General features: G+C 52.3%; 1 protein-coding gene across 1 annotated transcript; it reads left to right on the forward strand.

Annotated features, from left to right (window-relative positions):
- The first annotated feature begins 79 nt into the window (after window positions 1–79).
- On the forward strand, window positions 80–24,210 carry LOC141236104 (uncharacterized). The gene is made up of 8 exons (XM_073668226.1): window positions 80–156; window positions 239–300; window positions 3,274–3,483; window positions 4,751–4,865; window positions 4,951–5,141; window positions 6,191–6,324; window positions 12,288–12,429; window positions 24,018–24,210. The coding sequence occupies exons 1-7, from the start codon at window positions 80–82 to the stop codon at window positions 12,411–12,413; spliced, it is 915 nt and encodes a 304-aa protein (XP_073524327.1). The 3' UTR covers window positions 12,414–12,429; window positions 24,018–24,210.
- The last annotated feature ends 613 nt before the right edge of the window (window positions 24,211–24,823 follow it).

Genomic DNA, 24,823 nt, shown 5'->3' on the forward strand with positions numbered 1-24,823 from the left:
GTCTCCTGGCCGCAGCACTGTGAGTATCTAGTATTTGGGGGTTCCCGTTATTGGGGTGATTTAGTCCAATTCCTGGGTCATGGCGGTTCATAAATCTTTGGCAGCTGGGGGTATCTCTAACTTGGTTCAGAACAAGAATCAATCATCCTCACCTGGGTAATGTTTCAAGGGACCACCCTCTTTTTCACGCACCAAAGGCTGCCGTTATCTTTATTTTTGCATTCTGGGAATTTATCAGATTGTGTGGGGAAGTGCATTACAGAGAGCTGGCACAGCACGAGAGACGTCTTGAAGATGGAAGTAGGAGGTTAAGATTATAAAGAATCTCCAGTAGTGTTGAGCGAGTATGTTGTGTTAACCCTTTCACCGAGTATGCTCGGGCGAGCTCCGAGTATTTACAGCTGCTCGGTGATATGGTTGAATCGCTCTTGTGTGCATGATTTGAAACTGTTTAACAGCTTTATTACATGTGAGGAATGCAAAAGAAACAATCATTCCTCACATGTATTAAAACTGTCAAACAGTCGCAAATCATGCACACGGGAGCGATTCAACCATATCACCGAGCAGCTGTAAATACTCGGAGCTCGCCCGAGCATACTCAGTGAAAGGGTTAACACAACATACTCAATCATATCTAATGTCCAGTTTAAGGGATTAGTGGAATGCAGAACATAGGTAGGTTGGTAGACAGAGCTGAGGAGGAGATGTAGGGCGGTGTAGCACTGTGGAGAGGACGGGTAGGTGGTAGACAGAGCTGAGGAGGAGATGTAGGGCGGTGCAGCACTGTGGAGAGGATGGATAGGTGGTAGACAGAGATGAGGAGGAGATGTAGGGCGGTGCAGCACTGTGGAGAGGATAGGTAGGTGGTAGACAGAGATGAGGAGGAGATGTAGGGCGGTGCAGCACTGTAGAGAGGATGGGTAGGTGGTAGACAGAGATGAGGAGGAGATGTAGGGCGGTGCAGCACTGTGGAGAGGATAGGTAGGTGGTAGACAGAGATGAGGAGGAGATGTAGAGTGGTGCAGCACTGTGGAGAGGATAGGTAGGTGGTAGACAGAGATGAGGAGGAGATGTAGGGCGGTGCAGCACTGTGGAGAGGATGGGTAGGTGGTAGACAGAGATGAGGAGGAGATGTAGGGCGGTGCAGCACTGTAGAGAGGATGGGTAGGTGGTAGACAGAGCTGAGGAGGAGATGTAGGGCGGTGCAGCACTGTGGAGAGGATAGGTAGGTGGTAGACAGAGATGAGGAGGAGATGTAGGGTGGTGCAGCACTGTGGAGAGGATAGGTAGGTGGTAGACAGAGATGAGGAGGAGATGTAGGGCGGTGCAGCACTGTGGAGAGGATGGGTAGGTTGGTAGACAGAGCTGAGGAGGAGATGTAGGGCGGTGCAGCACTGTGGAGAGGATAGGTAGGTGGTAGACAGAGATGAGGAGAAGATGAAGGGTGGTGCAGCACTGTGGAGAGGATGGGTAGGTGGTAGACAGAGATGAGGAGGAGATGTAGGGCGGTGCAGCACTGTGGAGAGGATGGGTAGGTGGTAGACAGAGATGAGGAGAAGATGTAGGGCGGTGCTGCACTATGGAGAGGATGGGTAGGTGGTAGAGAGATGAGGAGGAAATGTAGGGCGGTGCAGCACTGTGGAGAGGATGGGTAGGTGGTAGACAGAGATGAGGAGAAGATGTAGGGCGGTGCAGCACTGTGGAGAGGACGGGTAGGTGGTAGACAGAGATGAGGAGGAGATGTAGGGTGGTGCCGCATGGTGGAGAGGATGAGTAGGGTTATAGACAGAAATGAGGAGGAGATGTAGGGGGGTGTAGCACAATGGAGAGGAAGGGTAGGGTGATAGAAAGAAAGAGATGAGGAGGAGATGTAGGGTGGTGCAGAACTGTGGAGAGGATGGGTAGGTGGTAGAAAGAGATGAGGAGGAGATGTAGGGCGGTGCAGCACTGTAGAGAGGATGGGTAGGTGGTAGACAGAGATGAGGAGGAGATGTAGGGTGGTGCAGCACTGTGGAGAGGATGGGTAGGTGGTAGACAGAGATGAGGAGGAGATGTAGGGCGGTGCAGCACTGTAGAGAGGATGGGTAGGTGGAAGACAGAGATGAGGAGGAGATGTAGGGTGGTGCAGCACTGTGGAGAGGATGGGTAGGTGGTAGACAGAGATGAGGAGGAGATGTAGGGTGGTGCAGCACTGTGGAGAGGATGGGTAGGTGGTAGACAGAGATGAGGAGGAGATGTAGGGTGGTGCAGCACTGTGGAGAGGATGGGTAGGTGATAGAGAGAGATGAGGAGGAGATGTAGGGTGGTGCAGCACTGTGGAGAGGATGGGTAGGTGGTAGACAGAGATGAGGAGAAGATGTAGGGCGGTGCAGCACTGTGGAGAGGATGGGTAGGTGGTAGACAGAGATGAGGAGGAGATGTAGGGTGGTGCCGCATGGTGGAGAGGATGAGTAGGGTTATAGACAGAGATGAGGAGGAGATGTAGGGCGGTGCAGCACTGTGGAGAGGATGGGTAGGTGGTAGACAGAGATGAGGAGAAGATGTAGGGTGGTGCAGCACTGTGGAGAGGATGGGTAGGTGGTAGACAGAGATGAGGAGAAGATGTAGGGTGGTGCAGCACTGTGGAGAGGATGGGTAGGTGGCAGCACTGTGGAGAGGATGGGTAGGTGGCAGACAGAGATGAGGAGGAGATGTAGGGTGGTGCAGCACTCTGGAGAGGATGGGTAGGGTGGTAGACAGAGATGAGGAGGAGATGTAGGGCCGTGCACCCACGTGGACACACAGTAGAGAACGCAGAGTGGACACACAGCACAAAACGCACTGTAGACTTGCAGCAGAGAACCCACAGTGGAAAAACATACAATAAAGACCCCACTGTGGACATACATACAGACTAGATCCCAGAGTGGACACGCAGCTGGTCGCAGCCACATCGCAGCGCCTGTGTTTATTCTTTTTAGGGTTTATCAAGCGCCTCTTCAGGAAGGTTCCTCTGCAGAGCTGCCTGAAAGAGACACTGTGTGCACAGACCCTAATAACTTCACATAAGGGGCTTAGACATTTCTGATGGTGGTCCTGATGCCGTCAGTCACATGACTATTACTGCGGTATTTCTGAGCATGACCTGGCGGTACATATGATACCACATCACATACATGAGTCCTGCAGCGGTCTAACATCGCTGTATACATGGCTTCCACTATGATGTATAATAGACGGTCCCACCATACTGGGGTCTCCTCACGTGCTCCGTACATCCCTTTCTTCTAGATTATACTGTAAAAGAAAGAGTGACGCATGTCCTCGAGTGTCCGCTAGAAGCCAAGAAAATTATCTGGAATTTTCCACCTCATAACTGTGTAAATGGCTCAACGCACCAGAAGACCCTGCACCTGCGCCCCCTGAGACACCGCTGCACCGGCCTCTATACCTGCACCAACAGCCATCAAAACTACTCCCAGTACATACTGATAGACAGAGGTAAGGACCACATCGCCCATCATCTTCAACTGGGTGGAGCTTAGCTGTCACATGACTGTGTGGGGGAGGGAAAACAGAGGTAGGTGCAGTCAGAACTATTACATGGAGATAAATACCACTACAACACTGCCTCCTGGGGGCACAAACGTGATACGGTGTGGGGCCAGGGCCCCTAAACACTATGAGGGAGAGAAGGAATCAGGGATGATGGGAAATCCCCACTAAATGTATCCCCCATGGATAATACACTTTTACCGGGTCATCCACACACTGGAACGGGCATTGTAAGGCCACACATGATCTCCTCCACAAGGTTTATTAGGGATCTCATCTTCATTCCTGTCCTGTTCCTCACATGATCTCCTCCATAAGGTTAGGGTAGGGGTCTCGTAAGTCATTCCTGTCCTGCTCATCACATGATCTCCTCCATAAGGTTAGGGTAGGGGTCTCGTAAGTCATTCCTGTCCTGCTCCTCTATACAGATCATGTAGTGTTCCTCACATGATCTCCTCCACAAGGTTTATTAGGGATCTCATCTTCATTCTTGTCCTGCTCATCACGTGATCTCCTCCATAAGGTTAGGGTAGGGTTCTCGTAAGTCATTCCTGTCCTGCTCATCACATGATCTCCTCCATAAGTTTAGGGAAGGGTTCTCGTAAGTCATTCCTGTCCTGCTCATCACATGATCTCCGCCATAAGGTTAGGGTAGGGGTCTCGTAAGTCATTCCTGTCCTGCTCATCACATGATCTCCTCCATAAGGTTAGGGTAGGGGTCTCGTAAGTCATTCCTGTCCTGCTCATCACATGATCTCCTCCATAAGGTTAGGGTAGGCTTCTCGTAAGTCATTCCTGTCCTGCTCCTATATACAGATCATGTAGTGTTCCTCACTTGATCTCCTCCACAATGTTATTGTAGGGATCTCATTAGTCCTTCCTTTCCCACTCCACTATAGGGATCTTATAGAGCTCCCCACAAGGTTATGGTAGGGATATCGTCAGTCATTCCTGTCCCGTTTCTCTATAGGGATCATGTAGAGCACCCCCACATGATTTGTTCCACATCATTCAGTTGGCCCACATGATTTGTTCCACATCATTCAGTTGGATTTTGTCAGTCCCTTTTGTCCCACTCCTCTATAGGGATTATGTAGAGCTCCCCGAATGATCTCCTTCACAAGGTTTAGTTGAATCTCATCAGTGCTTCCTGTCCCACTTGTTATGTTATGGTAGGGATCTCATAAGTCATTCCAAACTTCCATTCCCTCAGGACACAATCCCTTGTCCTTCTCTTGCTCTGTGGATTCACATACCAGTCCTATTCTCCAATGTTCACTGGCTGAAAAACTCGTCCACAAAAGTCTGGTGAGAGCAAAGTCCAACAAGTAAGTGGAATTACATGGACCCAATGTGTCTGGATCTCATAAACGATTTTCTGTCAGGTTAAATATTCACCGATTTGTCCTTCAGCTCCAAAATGGACCAAGGCTGGAAGGAAATGAAGATCTCACAGAATGGGAATCAGCTTCTTGTGTTTGACGTTCCTCTTCCTGGTTTCTGTCCTTTTGAGGAGCAGGTTCATCCCATTAATGTGTCTGTCGAGCTCATGTCTGATGGTGAATATAGGACAGGATACATATCCATCTATATCCGAGATATTGGTGAGTAATAGAGATGAGTGGATCTTTTGAAATTCGAATTCTCCAGATTCACAGATTTTTTCCAAAAAGTTCTATTTGCTGCATAACTAAAAAACCTTTAAGTGCTTGGAATAGGTGTAGAGCACTGAATTCCCCTTGCAGTCCCCTTTTAAGCTCTGTAATGCAAACACAGCCTTTTAATGTCCAACTGACATCTGGCTAGGGGAAAACGGATGGTAAGTGGTGGTAACCAGCTGAGTATTTAACCACACAGTGCAGTTTCGGTTTGTTATGCTAATTATACTGTATAAACAGTCTAAAATTATCCCTTTTGGGGGCAGATGCATGAATTTCTGAGGTTTATAGTCAAGTGGCACAAATGGAAGAAATTGTGGCATTTTTAAACGGTTGTGTGCAAAATGATCCCTGTTTGGGGAGAATCAAGAGCTTAGCACTTTGATAATTGAAGTGATAATTTTTGGATGCCTTGTGATAAAGCTATATCTTTAGTTAAAGATACAAAACAGATGTGCTCTTTTGAAAGTAAATATGTGATTGTTTCTCAACTAGGAGTAAAAAATTATCCCTTTTTGTGATCCGCAACTGGTTTTCTAGTCACAAAATGGCTAGACAATTAAACATCTTTTTTTTCATACCATCCAAAAATCATCCCTTTTCATGTGAAGACAAAACAGGAGTACTGTTTTGAAAGTGAAGAAGCTACGGCTTATTGCCATCCAAGCCTTTTAAAAAAAAAAAAAAAAATTAGCCCTATTTTGGGAATGGTTTCTTGTTTGTGTATCTTCAAAAGAGTATGTTTCCCATAAAACGTTTCTTGCGTTATACTGTAATACTGCTGTTGTCGAGGCGGCTGTTGCTGCCGCTAAACTGACAAGCATCTCCTTGCCTGCCCTGACCTACCTGCTCCTGCCCCAGGCACTGCACAATCACAAACCTTCTGGCTTCCCACTGTGTTCTGTAAGAAAAAGGCATTCTCCACAGTCTCAGGTTGGATAAACGTTGATCCCTTCACTGTTAAAGTCAGATTTCTTTTTTTTCTGGCCTTCTAGTGGTGCCCAGGTCCCCGGAGAACTTGGCTGTCACCAATGAGAAGATCATTTGGTCAAACCCATCTTGGACCCGTCATCTGTCCTTCTTCCCTCTGCTGTTCGAGTTGTGGGTCAACTATCGAAACAACACCAGTGTGAGTAAAAGATTCATGTGTGAAGATGACCTTAAAGTGAGTAGAAGTCACCAAGACAAGGTTCTTCTATTGTCTATGGAATAAAGTGTGGAAATACACGAGGCTCCTCCAAAGGAGCTTATGTTTTCAGCTTGTAATAAGATGATGTCTTGGGAATTGTCCACGTTGGATTCAAAAACCTAAGCGTTCACCAGGTCCCACATTTCACCAAATCCTAAATTGTGACCAGATTTAACATCTCCATCAGGATTCACTTTGTCACCAAGTTTTAGACTGTAATCAGGTTTCACATTCCCTCCAGATTCTACATCTTCACTAAGTGCTGCATTTACAAGCTCTATAGATTTCACCTCTTCACCAGGATTTGCTTCAGGTTCCTCCTAATCACCAGATTCCATAGCTTCACTATCTTTATATCCCTCCACATAGTTAAGGGGTTTCTCCACTATCTGGACAACCCCTTTCTATAATACCATATACTGACCTCCTATACCAGCGCCAGGTCTTCCGAGGATTGCGTGACATGTTATACCATGTGAGCGCTGCAGCCAATCAGCTGACACTAATAAGCTGCTGCACTCACACTTTTCCGTGGTATCTGAGGTTCTTCTGAAGAAAGTGTGAGCTCAGCAGCTGAATAGCAGCCGTGGATGTGCTGGAGGACACGTGTGGTACAGGTACAGGAGGGGACTATATGGTGTTTTTATTTTAGAAGGGTGAATATAGTATTTAAAGGGAATCTGTCAGCGGGCTTTTGCTACGGAATCTGACAGCAGCATAGTGTAGTGGCGAAGAGCCTGATTCCAGGGATGTGTCACTTATTGGAATTGAAGCGCCCAGGGGATGGGGGACAAACTGCTCGGCGCCCGGACCTTGTTGTTGGTTTTGGGGGATGTCGTGGTGGCCGGCTCCCGGGCCTGTACCCTGGGGTCACTCTTAAAAGGAAAGGAAGGGGGGGGGAATTTGTATGGGAGAAGGGGAATGTTCGTGACACCACCCGTGGTTTCTGGTGAGGATCACCAGCGCTGCAACAGTCCTCTGAGAGCGGTGTTCAGGCAGCTTAGGTGGTGCGGCTCCCCACAGGTGGAGCAGGGCTTCAGGGCAGCGTAGGAGAAGGGATGCAGAATAGAGCGCTGGCGGGTGCAGAGCCGCGGAGGAAAGAACAGACAGAGGCAATAGTTGAAGTCATCCAAGTCTTTACTCACGGTAGTGTTTTCTCAGCTCAGAGCTTCTCTCTGCTGTCACACGACGAGCTGCGGCCGCCAGCGTGGGGTTCAGCACACTCCAGGTAGTTCAGGAGCGCTTGACAGGACCCCCCTGCTCTAGTGTGTTCCTCTCTTGTTTGAACTTCTCCCGCCTTGTATCCCCCACTGAGTCCCGTACGGGTACTGCGATGTCCTTTGTGGGTAACGTGTAGTTCCCGGACCGACTGGATGCCCTTTTTGGTGACTGGTGGTGAGAATGTGGCGCAAGGCCGGGTCCCTCATGATAAACTCAGATTAGGGCATACAGGTGGCGACTCCGCTCCGTCCGTATCCCCCTGGGATCCACATAAGCCTCCGGACTTTTCCGACAGAGACGTGAAGTGCAAAGTCAGATAATCGGGGACCGGTACACCCTCTTGCGGCAGGGTCTCTCTGGCAGGGCCAGAATAAGGTATGCAGGTGGCGACTCCACTCCGTCCGCACCCCCTGAGATCCTTTTGCCTGTGGAGCCTAGCTCCTCTGCTCCCTTCATGGGCTTTCTTGGTTGGACTCTGACCGGGGACAGAGCCGGTTTTAACTCTGCCCCAGTCCCCCTTCTCGAGGCCTGAGACCGGGAATCGTGGACCCTCCAGCCGGCAGCAGCTTTGTACTGACTTGCCGTCCCAAAGACCCACAACCAAAGACCCGGTTCTTAAAATGGCCTCCAGTTAAATATGATTCTATTAAGTGCTAAAGTAAAGTGCTTCCTCCACCCTCACTCACTACTTGGTTCCCCCCAACTCCTCCATTCAGGCCCGGGGCAGCACTATGGTGCTTTAGGCCCCCTTCAGAACTGGAGTGGTGTAGTGTTGAATGTGTGGTTGGGGTCCTGTGTGGTGCTCCATCCTTACTTTGGAGAGGAGATACCACACCTCGTTCTGAGGTGCAGTACCCCTGTGGCGACTGAACCCTCAGGGGTGCCACATTCCCCCCTGGTGAAACACAGCACATCCGCAGGCTGCAATAGAGCAAAGACATGGTATTTTTCAGACATTCAAAATTTTTTAAACAAAACAATAACAATCTTCCCTTTATGGGAGGCACTTTTCTTAAACGTTGCAGGTTACATGATAAATACTAAAACATTGTATATATATATAGAAACGTTAGATAAGATTATACAAGTGCAAGTTCAGCAGCATGAGGGACCTGTCCAAAGCAAACCCTCCACATAGGCCCTGGGGTGGCTGCAGGGCATGGTGATCCTGAGTAGGACCTCCGTTTGTGCCACACCAGACTGGTTTTTGTTCTGAGGTCTGATGTGCGTATAAAACCAATAGGGGGCACCTTAATAGGTGCAAACTATTTACAACAAAGTTTGTTGACTGCTCACTGTCCGCAGACACAATGTCTTAATAAAACATGAACAGTAACTGAAAAACAAGGAAGTTCAGCCTCCGGGGCCGCATTAGTGGTGGTATCCCCACCGGGGGTACGGCTCGTGTTTGCCCACAGATCCGGACCGGTCACCAGTGGCAATGTGCAGGGGGGCATCTTCCTTGAACACCCGGTGCACCTCTAAGGCGTACCACCCACGTACTCCGTGGTGGCGGGTGTAGGAGACCAAATCTGCCAGGTACAGATTGCGGTCGGGGTGCCCTTGCTCCAAGTGGGGCTCAACGTCCCACCGATTTACAAAGACGTCGTGCTTGAACTGGGGGCTGCGGATGAAGCCCCATCCCGCTTCCTGGTGGAACCGGACGATTAGTCCTTCCTCCCGGGGGCTAGGACGGGAGGCCTCCGCCTGTCCGGCTTGGGCCTTGGCGGCTTTTGACTGCACCTCCAACTGTTCACAGCGGACCCTCCGGGTACGTCATTCCCTCTCTAGCTGGAGGAGCTCGCGTTGACAATACTCTTCCCGCTGTCAAGCCTCAGTTTGGGTCTCCTGGGGAAACCCCATTAGATCCCCCCCCTGGTTGTCCCATCTAAACTCCTCCGCTTTTGGGCAAGCAACCGGGGGTGCTGGTAACGGCGTTAACAGGGGCCGCTGCTGGTCCTTGACCCTTGCGGACCAGTCGGGGTTCGGGTGTGTGTACACCCAGGCGAGGGCAGGTGCTGGCGGTTCCGGGAGCGGGAGGGGCAGCAGGCCTCCGGAGGCTGCGGCGGCTTGAGACTCAGGGTCCGGGGCCAGTAGCTGCTCCCAAACGGTGGCTCCCAGGGATGGAGGCGACGGTAGGAGGTCCAAGAAGAGGTCAGCAAACTCAGCTCCCGGGGCAGGGGTTTCACTCTTACCCGCTCCTGGGCTGCATGCGGCCTCCTGGTCTTCCTCCTTCTCCGCCTGGGCTGGGGCATCGCTGGTGTGGCGCGACGTGTCTTGGCGTCGGGCCGCAAACTTCCCCGGCAGGTCCTCTCTCCACTCCGCGACCGCTTTCCGCTGGGCCTCCTCGCCGCGGAGGAACTCGGCCTCCTCCGCTGTTAAGTGAATACTGTATCCCTCCAGGGTGAGAGAGGTGGCTGCTCGTGGGCCAATGACGGAGGGCACATCCTGTTCTCCTTCCATCGCGGCTGCCAGGGGTGGTCTGTCTAGACTTGCCCAGGCCACACCTTGTCTCAATCTCTTTCTCCTCCTCTTTCTGGGGCGGTTCAATGGCTGCTCGCAGACAGGCACTCCTTGGGACGTCCCATCCGACTTGACGGACACAACTATGCGGAATGTCTCTAAGGCAATGGGCGGTCTGAGCTTTTGGCGCCATTCAGGAACCTGGCCCACAATGGGAGGGCTTAAGTTGTTGTTGTCTTCCCTGCACATAATGGCGCCCGTTCTTCTTGGGCGGGCGCCACATTGAATGTGGAAATACAGTCTTTAGGAAAGGCGCACAGTACCCGATGGCAATGGGTATAGATTTCTGCCATTGTCACAGGCACAAAATCCTGTTTGTGACGCCAGGAAGAGATGACGCGCCCAGGGGATGGGGGACAAACTACTCGGTGCCCGGGCCTTGTTGTTGGTTTTGGGGGATGTCGTGGTGGCCGGCTCCCAGGCCCGTACGCTGGGGTCACTCTTAAAAGGAAAGGAAGAGGGGGGGGGATTTGTATGGGAGAAGGGGAATGTTCGTGACGCCACCCGTGGTTTCTGGTGAGGATCACCAGCGCTGCAACAGTCCTCTGAGAGTGGTGTTCAGGCAGCTTAGGTGGTGCGGCTCCCCACAGGTGGAGCAGGGCTTCAGGGCAGCATAGGAGAAGGGATGCAGAATAGAGCGCTTGCGGGTGCAGAGCCGCGGAGGAAAGAACAGACAGAGGCAGTAGTTGAAGTCATCCAAGTCTTTACTCACGGTAGTGTTTTCTCAGCTCAGAGCTTCTCTCTGCTGTCACATGGCGAGCTGCGGCCGCCAGCGTGGGGTTCAGCACACTCCAGGTAGTTCAGGAGCGCTTGACAGGACCCCCCCGCTCTAGTGTGTTCTCTCTTGTTTGAACTTCTCCCGCCTTGTGTCCCCCACTGAGTCCCGTACGGGTACTGCGATGTCCCTTGTGGATAACGTGTAGTTCCCGGACCGACTGGGTGCCCTTTTTGGTGACTAGTGGTGAGAACGTGGCGTAAGGCCGGGTCCCTCTGGATAAACTCAGATTAGGGCATACAGGTGGTGACTCCGCTCCGTCCGTATCCCCCTGGGATCCACATAAGCCTCCGGACTTTTCCGACAGAGACGTGAAGTGCAAAGTCAGATAATCGGGGACCGGTACCCCCTCTTGCGGCAGGGTCTCTCTGGCAGGGCCAGAATAAGGTATGCAGGTGGCGACTCCGCTCCGTCCGCACTCCCTGAGATCCTTTTGCCTGTGGAGCCTAGCTCCTCTGCTCCCCTCCTGGGCCTTCTTGGTTGGACTCTGACCGGGTACAGAGCCGGTTTTAACTCTGCCCCAATCCCCCGTCTCGAGGCCTGAGACCGGGAACCGTGGACCCTCCAGCCGGCAGAAGCTTTGTACTGACTTGCCGTCCCAAAGACCCACGACCAAAGACCCTGTTCTTAAAATGGCCTCCAGTTAAATATGATTCTATTAAGTGCTAAAGTAAAGTGCTTCCTCCACCCTCACTCACTACGTGGTTCCCTCTAACTTTGGTTCCCCCCAACTCCTCCATTCAGGCCCGGGGCAGCACTATGGTGCTTTAGGGGCCCTTCAGAACTGGAGTGGTGTAGCGTTGAGTGTGTGGTTGGGGTCCTGTGAGGTACTCCATCCTTACCTTGGAGAGGAGATACCACACCTCGTTCTGAGGTGCAGTACCCCTGTGGCGACTGAACCCTCAGGGGCGCCACAGAATGCTTGGTGCAGCTTTTATAGATCCCTGTTTACTATGCTGCAGATGTAGCAGTGCTCAGAATGCTGATCTGTGAACCACCCCGCCCACACCCCTGATTGGCAGCTTCTTGTGTACATTGTCAACAAGCTGCCAATCAGTAGTGGGGGGGGGTTACCCTGATTAGCCTGACTGGCCTGCACTGAGACCTAGTCCTGCAGTGATAATCTCCAGCTGATAAAACACTTGATTTTTTTTTAAACTACAGCACATAACCTGATCAGTAACAAATCCCAGAAATCAGGCCCTCTGCCCCTCTATCATGATGCTCTCAGATTAAATTGCACAAACTTGCTGATATATTGCCTTTAAGAAGGAGTTGTCCAGGTAGTGGACAATCGCTTTAATCCTCAACTCCAGAATTGGGTAGAGAAGTGGAGGCGTGAGCTTCCTCATACATAATATGCAAATATATTTGTATTTTTCAGGTGACAGAGACCACAGAGGAGCAGAGCTACAATGTGAAGGATGTGCGGAGTTTCACTGTACGCTGCAGAGATCTGTACAACCCCTTAGTGTGGAGCTCCTGGGCTCCAACACTGAGGATCCTGTGAGAACATCATACACAAGGTATTCTACAAGATATTCTCCCGAAGACAGAAGAATCCAGAGCAGCGTTCCTCACCTCCAGTCCTCACCGGCCACCAACACATCATGTCTTCAGGATGTGCTTCTTATTGTGCAGGCCATAATTCCATCATCTGTCCAATACTAAGGACATCCTGAAAACAAGATGTGTTGGTGGCCGGTGAGGACTGGAGATTAGGAACCCTGGTCTAGACCTCTCCGTATTCTCCTTACCTTAACATTACCAAAATGTTACCATCATAACACCGTGGTGTGACCATCGGGGCTCCTGCTAGTAGTGGGTATGTTAGACCAGTGGGGCCCCTGCTAGCAGTGGGTATGTTAGACCAGTGGGACCCCTGCTAGCAGTGGGTATATAAGACCAGCGGGGCCCCTGCTAGCAGTGGGTATGTTAGACCAGTGGGGCCCCTGCTAGCAGTGGGTATGTTAGACCAGTGGGACCCCTGGTAGCAGTGGGTATGTTAGACCAATGAGGCCCCTGCTAGTAGTGGGTATGTTAGACCAGTGGGGCCCCTGTTAGCAGTGGGTATGTTAGACCAATGAGGCCCCTGCTAGCAGTGGGTATGTTAGACCAGTGGGGCCCCTGCTAGCAGTGGGTATATAAGACCAGCGGGGCCCCTGCTAGCAGTGGGTATATAAGACCAGCGGGGCCCCTGGTAGCAGTGGGTATGTTAGACCAATGAGGCCCCTGCTAGTAGTGGGTATGTTAGACCAGTGGGGCCCCTGCTAGCAGTGGGTATGTTAAACCAGTGGGGCCCCTGCTAGCAGTGGGTATGTTAGACCAGTGGGGCCCCTGCTAGCAGTGGGTATGTTAGACCAGTGGGGCCCCTGCTAGCAGTGGGTATGTTAGACCAGTGGGGCCCCTGCTAGCAGTGGGTATGTTAGACCAGTGGGGCCCCTGCTAGCAGTGGGTATGTTAGACCAGTGGGGCCCCTGCTAGCAGTGGGTATGTTAGACCAGTGGGGCCCCTGCTAGCAGTGGGTATGTTAGACCAGTGGGGCCCCTGCTAGCAGTGGGTATGTTAGACCAGTGGGGCCCCTGCTAGCAGTGGGTATGTTAGACCAGTGGGGCCCTTGCTAGCAGTGGGTATGTTAGTGTAGACCGTGTACCGAGGAGGTCTCTCAGAATACAGCGGGCCGAGGACAAAGGATACTAGCAGACAATTTGTTTGGGTAACACCTTTTTACTAAGAACAGGAACTGGGTTGCCCCGGCAATGCGAGACAGGAACACAAATAAACTTCACACACAACTAGCTCAAGACAGCCAGGACCCCTGCGCTGCACAACCGACAGGACCAGGATGTACTAACAGAAGAACTATAATTTGCCTACCCAGTGGTTCCGCCTAGTGCTTTAACCGCGTGTTACCCAGAGTATGATGTAATCAGATGGGTGCACAAGGCGGTCCGTGCAGTGGTGCAGCGCAACAGTTAACAAACTTAACAAGTTTCTACTTTACAATACTGTTATCCTAACTATCCACAATCTCACCACTGAGGGAAGTCTCTAGTTAACGTTCACCCAACCCTGCCTACAACCAATATCTTTAATTGAGAACCTGTGTTTGGCACCAAACTCTTCCTGCTATTTGCATGCATGCATCCACCGGTATCCCTGTGGTGGTGCCTGAGCTCAAGACTTACCGGCCATTAACTGTTCTCTGAAGAAGCTGTCTGATCAGGCACTTAGCTGGGAGACTAAGGAGAGGGTCCTGACCTCGTCACAGGAGCGCAAGTTTCAGTCTGTCAGACTAGCAAAGAGCCCTTCTCGTCACTCAGATACCTTGGGGGAAATCCAACTCTGCATCCAACCATAGTCGTCCCCCAAGGTGATTCTTCCTCTTTGGCAAGAGTCACAGGCAAGGCTTCACCTTCACTCAAAGTCCTGTTACACTCCCAGCACGCCGCACACACCGGCTCACCACAATCTCCTTCCTCTCCTCACTACTGCTTGTTTTTTAGAGGCAACAGAGACCTCTTGTGGCCGGAGGCTCATACCACAGCAATGTCCACACATCTCCCTCTCACATTAGAACAGTGGGCCCCCTGCCTGTGCGGTGCAGGGGGATACCCGGAGCCGGATCGCTAGGGGTTGTAGTTCTCCGTGGCTGTGACCCGGTCCGTGCCCAGGGCGGTCAAACCAGTGGCAGTCTATTGGTATTGTAATTGTCCGACTACGCCACCCGTGGATTGCGGTCAGTGGGGACCGCCGCTGCGCTGCAGACCGCTGAGGCTGATGTTGTTTGCGCAGCCGAGTATGGGATAACTCCCCACGGGAGAAGTATTACCTCAGGGCAGCTAATGTGGATGATGGGAGTGATGGTGTGAGCGTCCCAGTAGTAATGGTGCTGGTGCGGCAAGGAATCACAGAGACGTGTGGTGCAGTTCAGGGTCTTTACTGATGGTATAAAACAGACCCTCCCGGGAGTACTGGTTAGCAGTAGGGGCCTGGTCAGTCTGTGAGCAAGTAGGATCTCCCCTGGCCAGGTGGAGTTGTAGGCCTCCCCGACTATCTGCACTCTTTCCTGGCTACCTTGCTCTATGCGGGTAGAAGTAGCCCACGTCCCTGAGTATACCGTGTGGTGCTCACCCGTATGGCCGGTGACTTGGGGCCTTCCGTTAGCATTCGCTTCACGATGGCGGTGCTGGTCCCTTGCTTGTGACCGTGCCTTCGGGTTTCTAAGGCCAGAGGACATGGAATCCCCTGCCGGTTGGATTCTGCTGCTGGACCTGGATGTCCCCACAGCCTCGGACTCCGTGTCCGGGTTAGTGTCTTCAGCCAAGGCGAGCCTTCTAGCTTCCAGCCTCTGGCACTCGCTCCTGCTCCTACAGAGCTCCTGTTGTCACTTTCCCTGTGCCTGGAACTCAACTCTTTTTCTCTCCAGGCTCTGACTAACTAATCCCGCCCCAGACCCAGTTTATAAGGGCAGATTCCTCCCCTCCCAGGTCTGGGTGGGCCGTGTTGCATGCTTAGGGCTCCTGACCAGAGAAACCTCCCACTTGCTCTCAGACATAATATCTCTATTACTGTGGTAACCAGACCCCTGGGGTGCCACATTCCCCCCTAGTAAATTTTAGTACTACGGGACTAAACACATTTTTTTTAAAGAAACATAAATGCAGGGTATAACAATAATACAATAACATATTTACAAGAAGCTTTAGTTCTTTAAAGGTCACGGCGTGTCCGTAACCGGGTGTCCATATCACCCAAGGTGAAGTTTTAAGCGAAGTAGGGGACCTGTCCAAAGCAAACCCCTTGCGTTGTCCTTGGGCGTGGCTGCAAGGCTGGAGCTAGCTACTTTGGGCCGCAAGTAGGCCACGCCAGACAGGTTTTCTCTTCCGCGGCCGTCTTCACAAGAGGCACCAAGGTGCAACTATCTACAAAACTGTTCCGGTTGTCCAGTGTCCATAACCTGTTAGTCCAAAGAAATCTGCAGGGTAACTGAGAAACATAATTAATAACAGGCAACAAACATAAACCATGAACAGTTAAACAGATAAATTCACAGTGCATTAGTTTAGATTCTCCAGCGAGCGGGCATCTGACCTCTAGTGACTCTAGTGGATCTACGGAGCTCACTAACTGGTCCTGCACTACAGGGTGTAGGGGATGTTATGGGTAAGCTGGGCAGCTGTCTGCGCACTCTTTGGCTCACTAGAGGCACGGCAGGCTCACTACTAGCAGAGGGTTGATTCTCCTGTGCTGCTGGTGTGGATTCTTCTGCCTCCTGGGCCGGCTGCTCTTCCAGCTCTACCTGGTCTTCTGTAGGCACTTGAGGGGCTGGCTGGAGAAAGGTGAGGATGGGCACCACGATAGCATTGTTTACTTGTGTCCAGGACCGGGGAAAGTCTCCGAGTACGGTGCTGATCATTTCCTCCTTTTCCTCTACGGGTTGAGGGTCTTCCTGATCTTCATCTGTGCTTTGCAACTTCTCGGGGCACTTTTTCAGGTGGTCTCTGGAGACAGTGGCTGTGGTCTCTCCTCCATCCTTGCTGATGACGTACACCTTTGGATTATTGTGGCTTGAGGGTAGTACGGTGTATGGGTCCTTTTCCCACTGGTCGTCCAACTTATGGAGCCACCTTTTTCTTTTCAAGACCTGCTCTCCAGGTACCAGGGGAACAGCGGGAGCATGTTGGTTATAAGTCCTCTCCTGCCTTTCTCTTGATTGACAGAGACTTCGCTCGACGCTCTCCTGTACTTTCCGGTACTGCTGCTGCCGTTCTGTATCCCAGTCTGTCTCTGGCGAGGTGTCCTCGGGTATCAGGACTCCCATATCCAGGTCAACTGGCAGCTTACCAGGTCTTGCTCGCATTAGGTAAGCCGGGGTACAGTTGGTGGAACCTACCGGGATGTGGTTATACAGGTCCACCAGATCGGGCAGTTTCTCAGGCCACAGACTGCGTTCTTCCAGGGGAAATGTTTTTAGCAGCTCTATCACCACCTGGTTCATCTTCTCGCAGAGTCCATTGGTTTGGGGGTGATAGAGCGTTGTTCTTATCTTCTTGCAGCCATACAGGTTGCAGAACTCCTGGAAGACCTCCGCTTCGAAGGCTGGTCCTTGGTCCGTCAGCACTTGGTCCGGGTACCCGTGTGGGCGGCAGAAGTGCAGCTGGAAGGGTCTGGCCGCTGTCTGAGCAGTCAGGTCTTTGACAGGGACCACCACCAGGAACCGGGAGTAGTGATCCACGATGGTTAGGGCGTAGACATACCCGCTTCTGCTTGGAGCCAGTTTAACATGGTCCAGAGCGACCAGTTCCAGCGGCTGCCTGGTGATGATGGGCTGCAGGGGAGTCCTCTGGCTGGCACGGTCCCTTCTTCTTAGATTGCATGGGCCACAGTCTCTACACCACCTCTCAATGGCTCCTCTCATGCCTATCCAGTAGGACCGTTCACGCAGCAGGAACTCCAGCTTCTTCCATCCGAAGTGCCCTGCTCCATTGTGGTAGGCCTCCAGCACCATAGCTGCGTCCCGTCTCGGTACCACAACCTGCCAGATCAGTTCATGTGTCCGGGAATTGACCATTCTGCGGCACAACTTCTCCTTGTAGAGAAACAGTCTGCTCTTCTCCGTCCACAGTTGCTTGGTCTCTTCCGGAGCATCTGGGTCCAGGCGGGCGTCAGCCTGGGTCAGCATCTCCTTCACCAGACGGACTGCGGGGTCACTGTCTTGCGTCTCCGCCCAGTTGTAGTGGGGTAAGGGGTTGAACGTAGCGGATCGCTGGCCCCTCACACGGTGGGAATACTGGGTAATCCCATGACGGTGAAACGCAGGGAGTTCGATCTCTTCCAATTCTTCTGGATCCTCCCCTTCGTCCGGTAGGTTTGGCATCCTGGACAGGGCGTCCGCTTTGGTATTGGAGCGTCCTGCCCGGTATTTGATTGTGAACTTAAAATTGGACAAGCGGGCCATCCATCTCTGCTCCAGGGCACCCAGTCTTGCAGTGTCCAGATGTGTCAACGGGTTGTTGTCCGTGTACACGGTGAACCCCTACTAGACACCGGGTCACAGGTCACCACCATCCCGTACGTGCTCTTCAAGCAGTACTGGAATGACTCGGACATAACCCGCTACCCAGATGACGACCTGAGCATTATCGCCAGCAATGGTCAGCCCGTGCCAGAGATAGGATTTAAGGAAATGACCATCAAGGTCGGTAAAGTTGAACTGCCGGCACAAGGACTTATCATTGTGGACATTGACCGTCGCGAGAGTCACCCAAAAATTACCCTAGGTACTAACGTAATTGAAAACTGTCTTGCAGAGGTGATTCTTATTTTGCAACAGGTTGCCAAGAACGCCAGTTCCAGCCAGCAGCGTGTGCTCCAAAAAGAGATCCGGGCACTGATGAAGCGGCAACAAGTGGAACTATCTGGTGGTGAGATAGGTAGAGTGAGAATGTGTGACCCGTTCCCTATTGCCATGCCCCCAAAAAGTGAGATGATGATTTGGTGCCGGGCAGCTATTGGTCTAAGAGGTAGAGACTACCAAGCAATGGTAGAACCCGTCTACTCAGACAGTAGGCCCACCATTTTGACAGCACGGGGGGTGGTCGATGTACGCCATGGGAGGGTGCCCGTCCGCATCATCAATATCGGGGAGAGAGAAGTATACCTGCCCTGGTATGAAGAGGCAAGGTAATGCTTCAAACGTTCGGTTACTGCCCACACCACTGCCAGGAACTCTAGCTTGAACAAGCTGTAATTCTCAGGGTTTCTTTCCGTGGGTCGCAGCTTTCGGCTGGCGTAAGCAATTACCCGTTCTCTCCCCTGCTGGATCTGGGACAGTACGGCTCCTAGCCCGATGTTGCTTGCGTCCGTGTAGAGGATAAAGGGCTGGCTGTAATCAGGGTACGCCAGGATTTCATCCCCCGTGAGGGCCATCTTCAGCTGGCGGAAGGACTCCTCTTCCAGCTTTTCCCATTTGAAGGGTGGCTTCTGGTTTTTGGCCTTCCTGGACTGGCCTATCAGGAGGTCCTGCATAGGAGCTGCCTTCTTGGTTAAACTGGGAATGAATCTTCGGTAGTAGCCTACCAACCCGAGGAACTGCCGCACTTCCTTTATGCTGGATGGTCTTGGCCAGTCCTTAATCACGGTGATCTTGTCAGGGTCGGGGGCTACTCCGTCAGCACTCACCACGTGTCCCAGGTACTGTACCTTTGGCTTCAGTAGATGACACTTTGAGGGTTTTACCTTTAGGCCATAGTTTGCCAGGGCTTCAAACACTTCTGCCAGGTGTTCCAGATGGTCCTCATAGGTCTTGGAATAGACGATGACGTCGTCCAGGTATAATAGGACCATCTCGAAGTTCCGGTGTCCCAGACAGCATTCCATCAACCGTTGGAAGGTTCCTGGTGCGTTGCAGAGCCCGAACGGCATACAGTTAAATTCGCTGAGTCCCATCAGGGTGGTGAATGCGGTCTTCTCCCGGTCCGCCTCTGCTACAGGAACCTGCCAGTACCCGCTAGTGAGGTCCAAAGTAGAGAAGAAGTTAGCAGATTTTAATGCAGCTAAGGACTCTTCTATCCTTGGTAACGGGTACGCATCTTTGTGTGTGATACGGTTGACCTTCCTGTAGTCTACACACATTCTCATGGTGTTGTCTTTCTTTTTCACTAAGACTAGTGGAGCTGCCCAGTGCCTACAGCTGTCCCTAATTACCCCAGCCTCCTTCATGTCTTTTAGCATCCCCTTGGCGTGTTGATAGTGTGCAGGGGGTACGGGTCGATATCTCTCCTTTATGGGAGGATGGTCTCCCGTTGGGATGTGATGTTCTACCCCCTTTACTCGCCCGAAGTCTAGCGGGTGTTTACTAAACACTCTCTCGTACTCTTGAACCACCCGATAGACTCCCTGTTTTTGGTGTGAGGGAGTGGAGTCAGTACCCAAATGCAGTTGCTGACACCAGTCCTCCATTGGTTTCTTAGAGCCGTTACCTTCCTCTGGTTGAGATGGAGGCAAGGGTTCCACGGCCTGTACAGAGTTCTGGTTGATGGTGAACAATTTGGCTAGCGTGGCATACCGGGGCAGGTATACTTCTCTCTCCCCGATATTGATGATGCGGACGGGCACCCTCCCATGGCGTACATCGACCACCCCCCGTGCTGTCAAAATGGTGGGCCTACTGTCTGAGTAGACGGGTTCTACCATTGCTTGGTAGTCTCTACCTCTTAGACCAATAGCTGCCCGGCACCAAATCATCATCTCACTTTTTGGGGGCATGGCAATAGGGAACGGGTCACACATTCTCACTCTACCTATCTCACCACCAGATAGTTCCACTTGTTGCCGCTTCATCAGTGCCCGGATCTCTTTTTGGAGCACACGCTGCTGGCTGGAACTGGCGTTCTTGGCAACCTGTTGCAAAATAAGAATCACCTCTGCAAGACAGTTTTCAATTACGTTAGTACCTAGGGTAATTTTTGGGTGACTCTCGCGACGGTCAATGTCCACAATGATAAGTCCTTGTGCCGGCAGTTCAACTTTACCGACCTTGATGGTCATTTCCTTAAATCCTATCTCTGGCACGGGCTGACCATTGCTGGCGATAATGCTCAGGTCGTCATCTGGGTAGCGGGTTATGTCCGAGTCATTCCAGTACTGCTTGAAGAGCACGTACGGGATGGTGGTGACCTGTGACCCGGTGTCTAGTAGGGCACTCATAGGAATGCCATCCAGTACCACAGGCAAGACCGGACGTCCCCCTACGTATTTGTCACGCCAGTTTGATGGGCCTGATGATCTTATGCCTGGGGGTTGGCCCTCTACCCCAGGTTGTGCCCGTTTAAATGACAGTACCTTGCCATATGTCCGGGTTGATTGCAGCGGCGGCAGATGGGCGGTCCGTCCTCGTTGTATCTGTCGCTGGGTCTTCCTCTGGCCGGTGGGGTCCTCCTCAGTCGGCGCCACGGGACGTCCTCCGGTCCGGATGCCAGCTGGATCTTTTCTGGAGAAGAGACCTGTAAAGACTGCACAGTTCTGGTTAGCGCGGCAACGCTCTTAGTCAGCTCTTGGACCTGATGGTGCAGGTCTGTAGCCGGGTCATTGTTCAAAGCCTGCGCATCAGCTCCCACAGGCCCTGCAGCCAAGGGTGCCGTCTCCTGGTGATAAGTGATAGCAGGGCGCCTGTGGGTCACAGCGCCACCTGGTGCCGGTTCTCGGAGCACCCGGATGGCTCTGTCCTTGAACTGTGCAAAGTCCAGGTCAGGGTCCTGTAAGGCCATTGCCCGCAACTGGGTTCGATGGGCATTGCACAGTAGACCCTCAATAAATTGTTCAGTCAACAGCTTATCTTCATTTCCCACGCCGTCAGGGTCTGCCTGCTTAATGGCTCTCGGGGCCTCTTGTAGGTTTAGAGCATAGTCCCTTATACTTGCATGTGCCCGTTGTTTGCACCTGTAAAATCTGAGTTTTATTTCAGCTGAGGTGCGGGTGTCAAATGTGTCTTTTAGCCGGGCTAGTATTTCTCTGACAGTCCTCTTCTTCCTAGGTGACCAGGACTTTACCTCCCTTTGGGCTGCCTCAATTAATTGGGCCACCAGGATGCTTACTTTTTGCTCTTCCGTGAGGGGGTACACCTGGAAGAGGCTATCAAGTCTTTCCCTAAAGTCACTCAGGGTATGTGACTCTCCTGAGTACTGGGGTAGCCAGGTTGCCCCCGGGATATAGGGCATGGTGAATGGCATGACTGCTGCAGCGGTTGCGCTGGCGGTGGCTGTGGCAGTGGAGCTCCCCTCGGTGTCCGACATCCTCCTTCCCCCCTAGTGGACCGTGGCCTACCTTGCGATGCTCTTCTTCCGTAGGCCGCGGCTCCGTAGTCAATCGTCGGGGTCGAGGACCTGGCGTCGCGCTCCGATGACGTCAGCGTCGCTCTTCCTCCCTTCCAGGACCTTGCGCAGCGTCAGTGCGTGGGGCGGAGCTTTGGATCTCGCGCGCTTTCGGCGTCCACGCCCCTCTTCTTCCCGCGCGGCGTCCCGAAGATGGCGTCCGATGGCGGGAAGCAGCTGCGGATGGCGGGAAGACGGCGGGAAACGACCCAAGATGGCGTCTGATGGCGGGAATCGGCTCCGGATGGCGGGAAACGACTCCGGACGGCGGGAAACTTCACCACAGGTAAGTTCAAATGTCTTTTTCAGGCACGCAGTACCCGGTGGTTGCGGGCACGAAATCCTGCCGACTACGCCAAAGTTGACGCGCCCCCTGGGCCTGTGCGGTGCAGGGGGATACCCGGAGCCGGATCGCTGGGGGTTGTAGTTCTCCGTGGCGGTGACCCGGTCCGTGCCCAGGGCGGTCAAACCAGTGGCAGTCTATTGGTATTGTAATTGTCCGACTACGTCACCCGTGGATTGCGGTCAGTGGGGACCGCCGCTGCGCTGCCGACCGCTGAGGCTGATGTTGTTTGCGCAGCCGAGTATGGGATAACTCCCCACGGGAGAAGTATTGCCTCAGGGCAGCTAATGTGAGAGATGATGGGAGTGATGGTGTGAGCGTCCCAGTAGTAATGGTGCTGGTGCGGCAAGGAATCACAGAGACGTGTGGTGCAGTTCAGGGTCTTTACTGATGGTATAAAGCAGACCCTCCCGGGAGTACTGGTTAGCAGTAGGGGCCTGGTCAGTCTGTGAGCAAGCAGGATCTCCCCTGGCCAGGTGGAGTTGTAGGCCTCCCCGACTATCTGCACTCTTTCCTGGCTACCTTGCTCTATGCGGGTAGAAGTAGCCCACGTCCCTGAGTATACCGTGTGGTGCTCACCCGTATGGCCGGTGACTTGGGGCCTTCCGTTAGCCTTCGCTTCACGATGGCGGTGCTGGTCCCTTGCTTGTGACCGTGCCTTCGGGTTTCTAGGGCCAGAGGACATGGAATCCCCTGCCGGTTGGATTCTGCTGCTGGACCTGGATGTCCCCACAGCCTCGGACTCCGTGTCCGGGTTAGTGTCTTCAGCCAAGGCGAGCCTTCTAGCTTCCAGCCTCTGGCACTCGCTCCTGCTCCTACAGAGCTCCTGTTGTCACTTTCCCTGTGCCTGGAACTCAACTCTTTCTCTCTCCAGGCACTGACTAACTAATCCCGCCCCAGACCCAGTTTATAAGGGCAGATTCCTCCCCTCCCAGGTCTGGGCGGGCCATGTTGCATGCTTAGGGCTCCTGACCAGAGAAACCTCCCACTTGCTCTCAGACATAATATCTCTATTACTGTGGTAACCAGACCCCTGGGGTGCCACACTAGCAGTGGGTATGTTAGACCAGTGGGGCCCCTGCTAGCAGTGGGTATGTTAGACCAGTGGGGCCCCTGCTAGCAGTGGGTATGTTAGACCAGTGGGGCCCCTGCTAGCAGTGGGTATGTTAGATCAGTGGGGCCCCTGCTAGCAGTGGGTATGTTAGACCAGTGGGGCCCCTGCTAGCAGTGGGTATGTTAGACCAGTGGGGCCCCTGCTAGCAGTGGGTATGTTAGACCAGTGTTGCCCCTCCTAGCAGTGGGTATGTTAGACCAGTGGGGCCCCTGCTAGCAGTGAGTATGTAAGATTAGCAAGGCCCCTGCTAGCAGTGGGTATGTTAGACCAGTGGGGCCCCTGCTAGTAGTGGCATGATAGACCAGTTCAGGCCATATCACAATGCTCTTCTTCATGCCACCCAACATATTGTTTCTGCCCAGATTCATGTCTCTCGTCACACCTGAGGATCATGTTTCGGCACAGATTACAGCCGGATTTGACAGTCAGCCATGTTGAATAACTTTTTGATGCATTTGTCTCCTATTTATTCCCTTTGGACCCTTGAGGGGCCTTCCTCCATACAGAGGAACCATAAGTCTCATGTTCCCCGTTGTCCTCCTTCCTCCATACAGAGGAACCATAAGTCTCTTGTTTCCCATTGTCCTCCTTCCGCCATACAGAGGAACCATAAGTCTCATGTTCCCCGTTGTCCTCCTTCCTCCATACAGAGGAGCCATAAGTCTCATGTTCCCCGTTGTCCTCCTTCCTCCATACAGAGGAGCCATAAGTCTCATGTTTCCCGTTGTCCTCCTTCCTCCATACAGAGGAACCATAACTCTCATGTTCCCCTTTTTCTTTCAGGCACTTGCTGATCCAGAGGCCATGTTGGGAGGAGCGACTGTCATGGTTGTGTGGTCTTCATACTTTTTGGATTTCTCTAGTGCGGTCTATAATTTCTTGTATTGGGGCAGGTTTGGGGTATTTATTACATAGCTGATCACATGATGGAGCCGCAGTCACTAAGGTCTCTATAAACAATGTGTCCTGTGTCTAATAAACGTCCATGTGAAAAAACAGAACGTCTCCATCTCATCTGTAATATTGGGGGCTAATCTTAGAACTCAAACCAGGGGCCCTGTAATTTTGGACGTTGCTCATTCGGAGCCTGAAGTATCGGAGAAGGCTGTTCTCGGCATAGAACTCTCCTCAACATTGAAATTATAGCAACAAGAAAGACTTGGGCTACAAGTTGGAAATCCAATTACAGGAGTCCACTGACCTCACCCCATCACTTTTAAAGGCCATTATGGTGCAGAGCAAGACAGCAATGGAGCCTGTAATGGAGGTCTCTACTCTTCAGCAATGAGTCCTGACTGTCTTGCATTTAGTGATGGCAGGAGATTGGTCTGGAGGCCAGGTGGGCAATGCTATGAAGAGGCCTTCATGAAGTAACGTAGTACACCCAAGAATTTGACGTGGGATATCATTTATTGTAGCTGGACCCCTGTAATTTCCATTTCAGATGCACTAACAGCTAAGCATTACATTGATTTGTTTGTTGAACCAGTGGTACGGCCATTTCTCCAAAGTGTCTCAGGAGCGCCTTTTAGAAGAACAACACCATGCCACATGTTCCTCACACTACTGTACGCAGCAAGGGTGGTTGA

Source organism: Phyllobates terribilis, unplaced genomic scaffold (assembly GCF_046119375.1).
Source record: "Phyllobates terribilis strain yellow unplaced genomic scaffold, ASM4611937v1 Scaffold_1__5_contigs__length_1240528914, whole genome shotgun sequence".
NCBI classification, from domain to species: domain Eukaryota; kingdom Metazoa; phylum Chordata; class Amphibia; order Anura; family Dendrobatidae; genus Phyllobates; species Phyllobates terribilis.

What these genes read in the sequence shown, in the direction of transcription:
- LOC141236104 (XM_073668226.1), top strand. Translation starts at nt 80, where the DNA reads ATGGCGGTTCATAAATCTTTGGCAGCTGGGGGTATCTCTAACTTGGTT. An exon ending in GTGAGAGCAAAGTCCAACAA is followed by an intron (nt 4,866 to 4,950) that starts GTAAGTGGAATT and finishes TTTGTCCTTCAG; the next exon opens with CTCCAAAATGGACCAAGGCT. An exon ending in CATCTATATCCGAGATATTG is followed by an intron (nt 5,142 to 6,190) that starts GTGAGTAATAGA and finishes CTGGCCTTCTAG; the next exon opens with TGGTGCCCAGGTCCCCGGAG.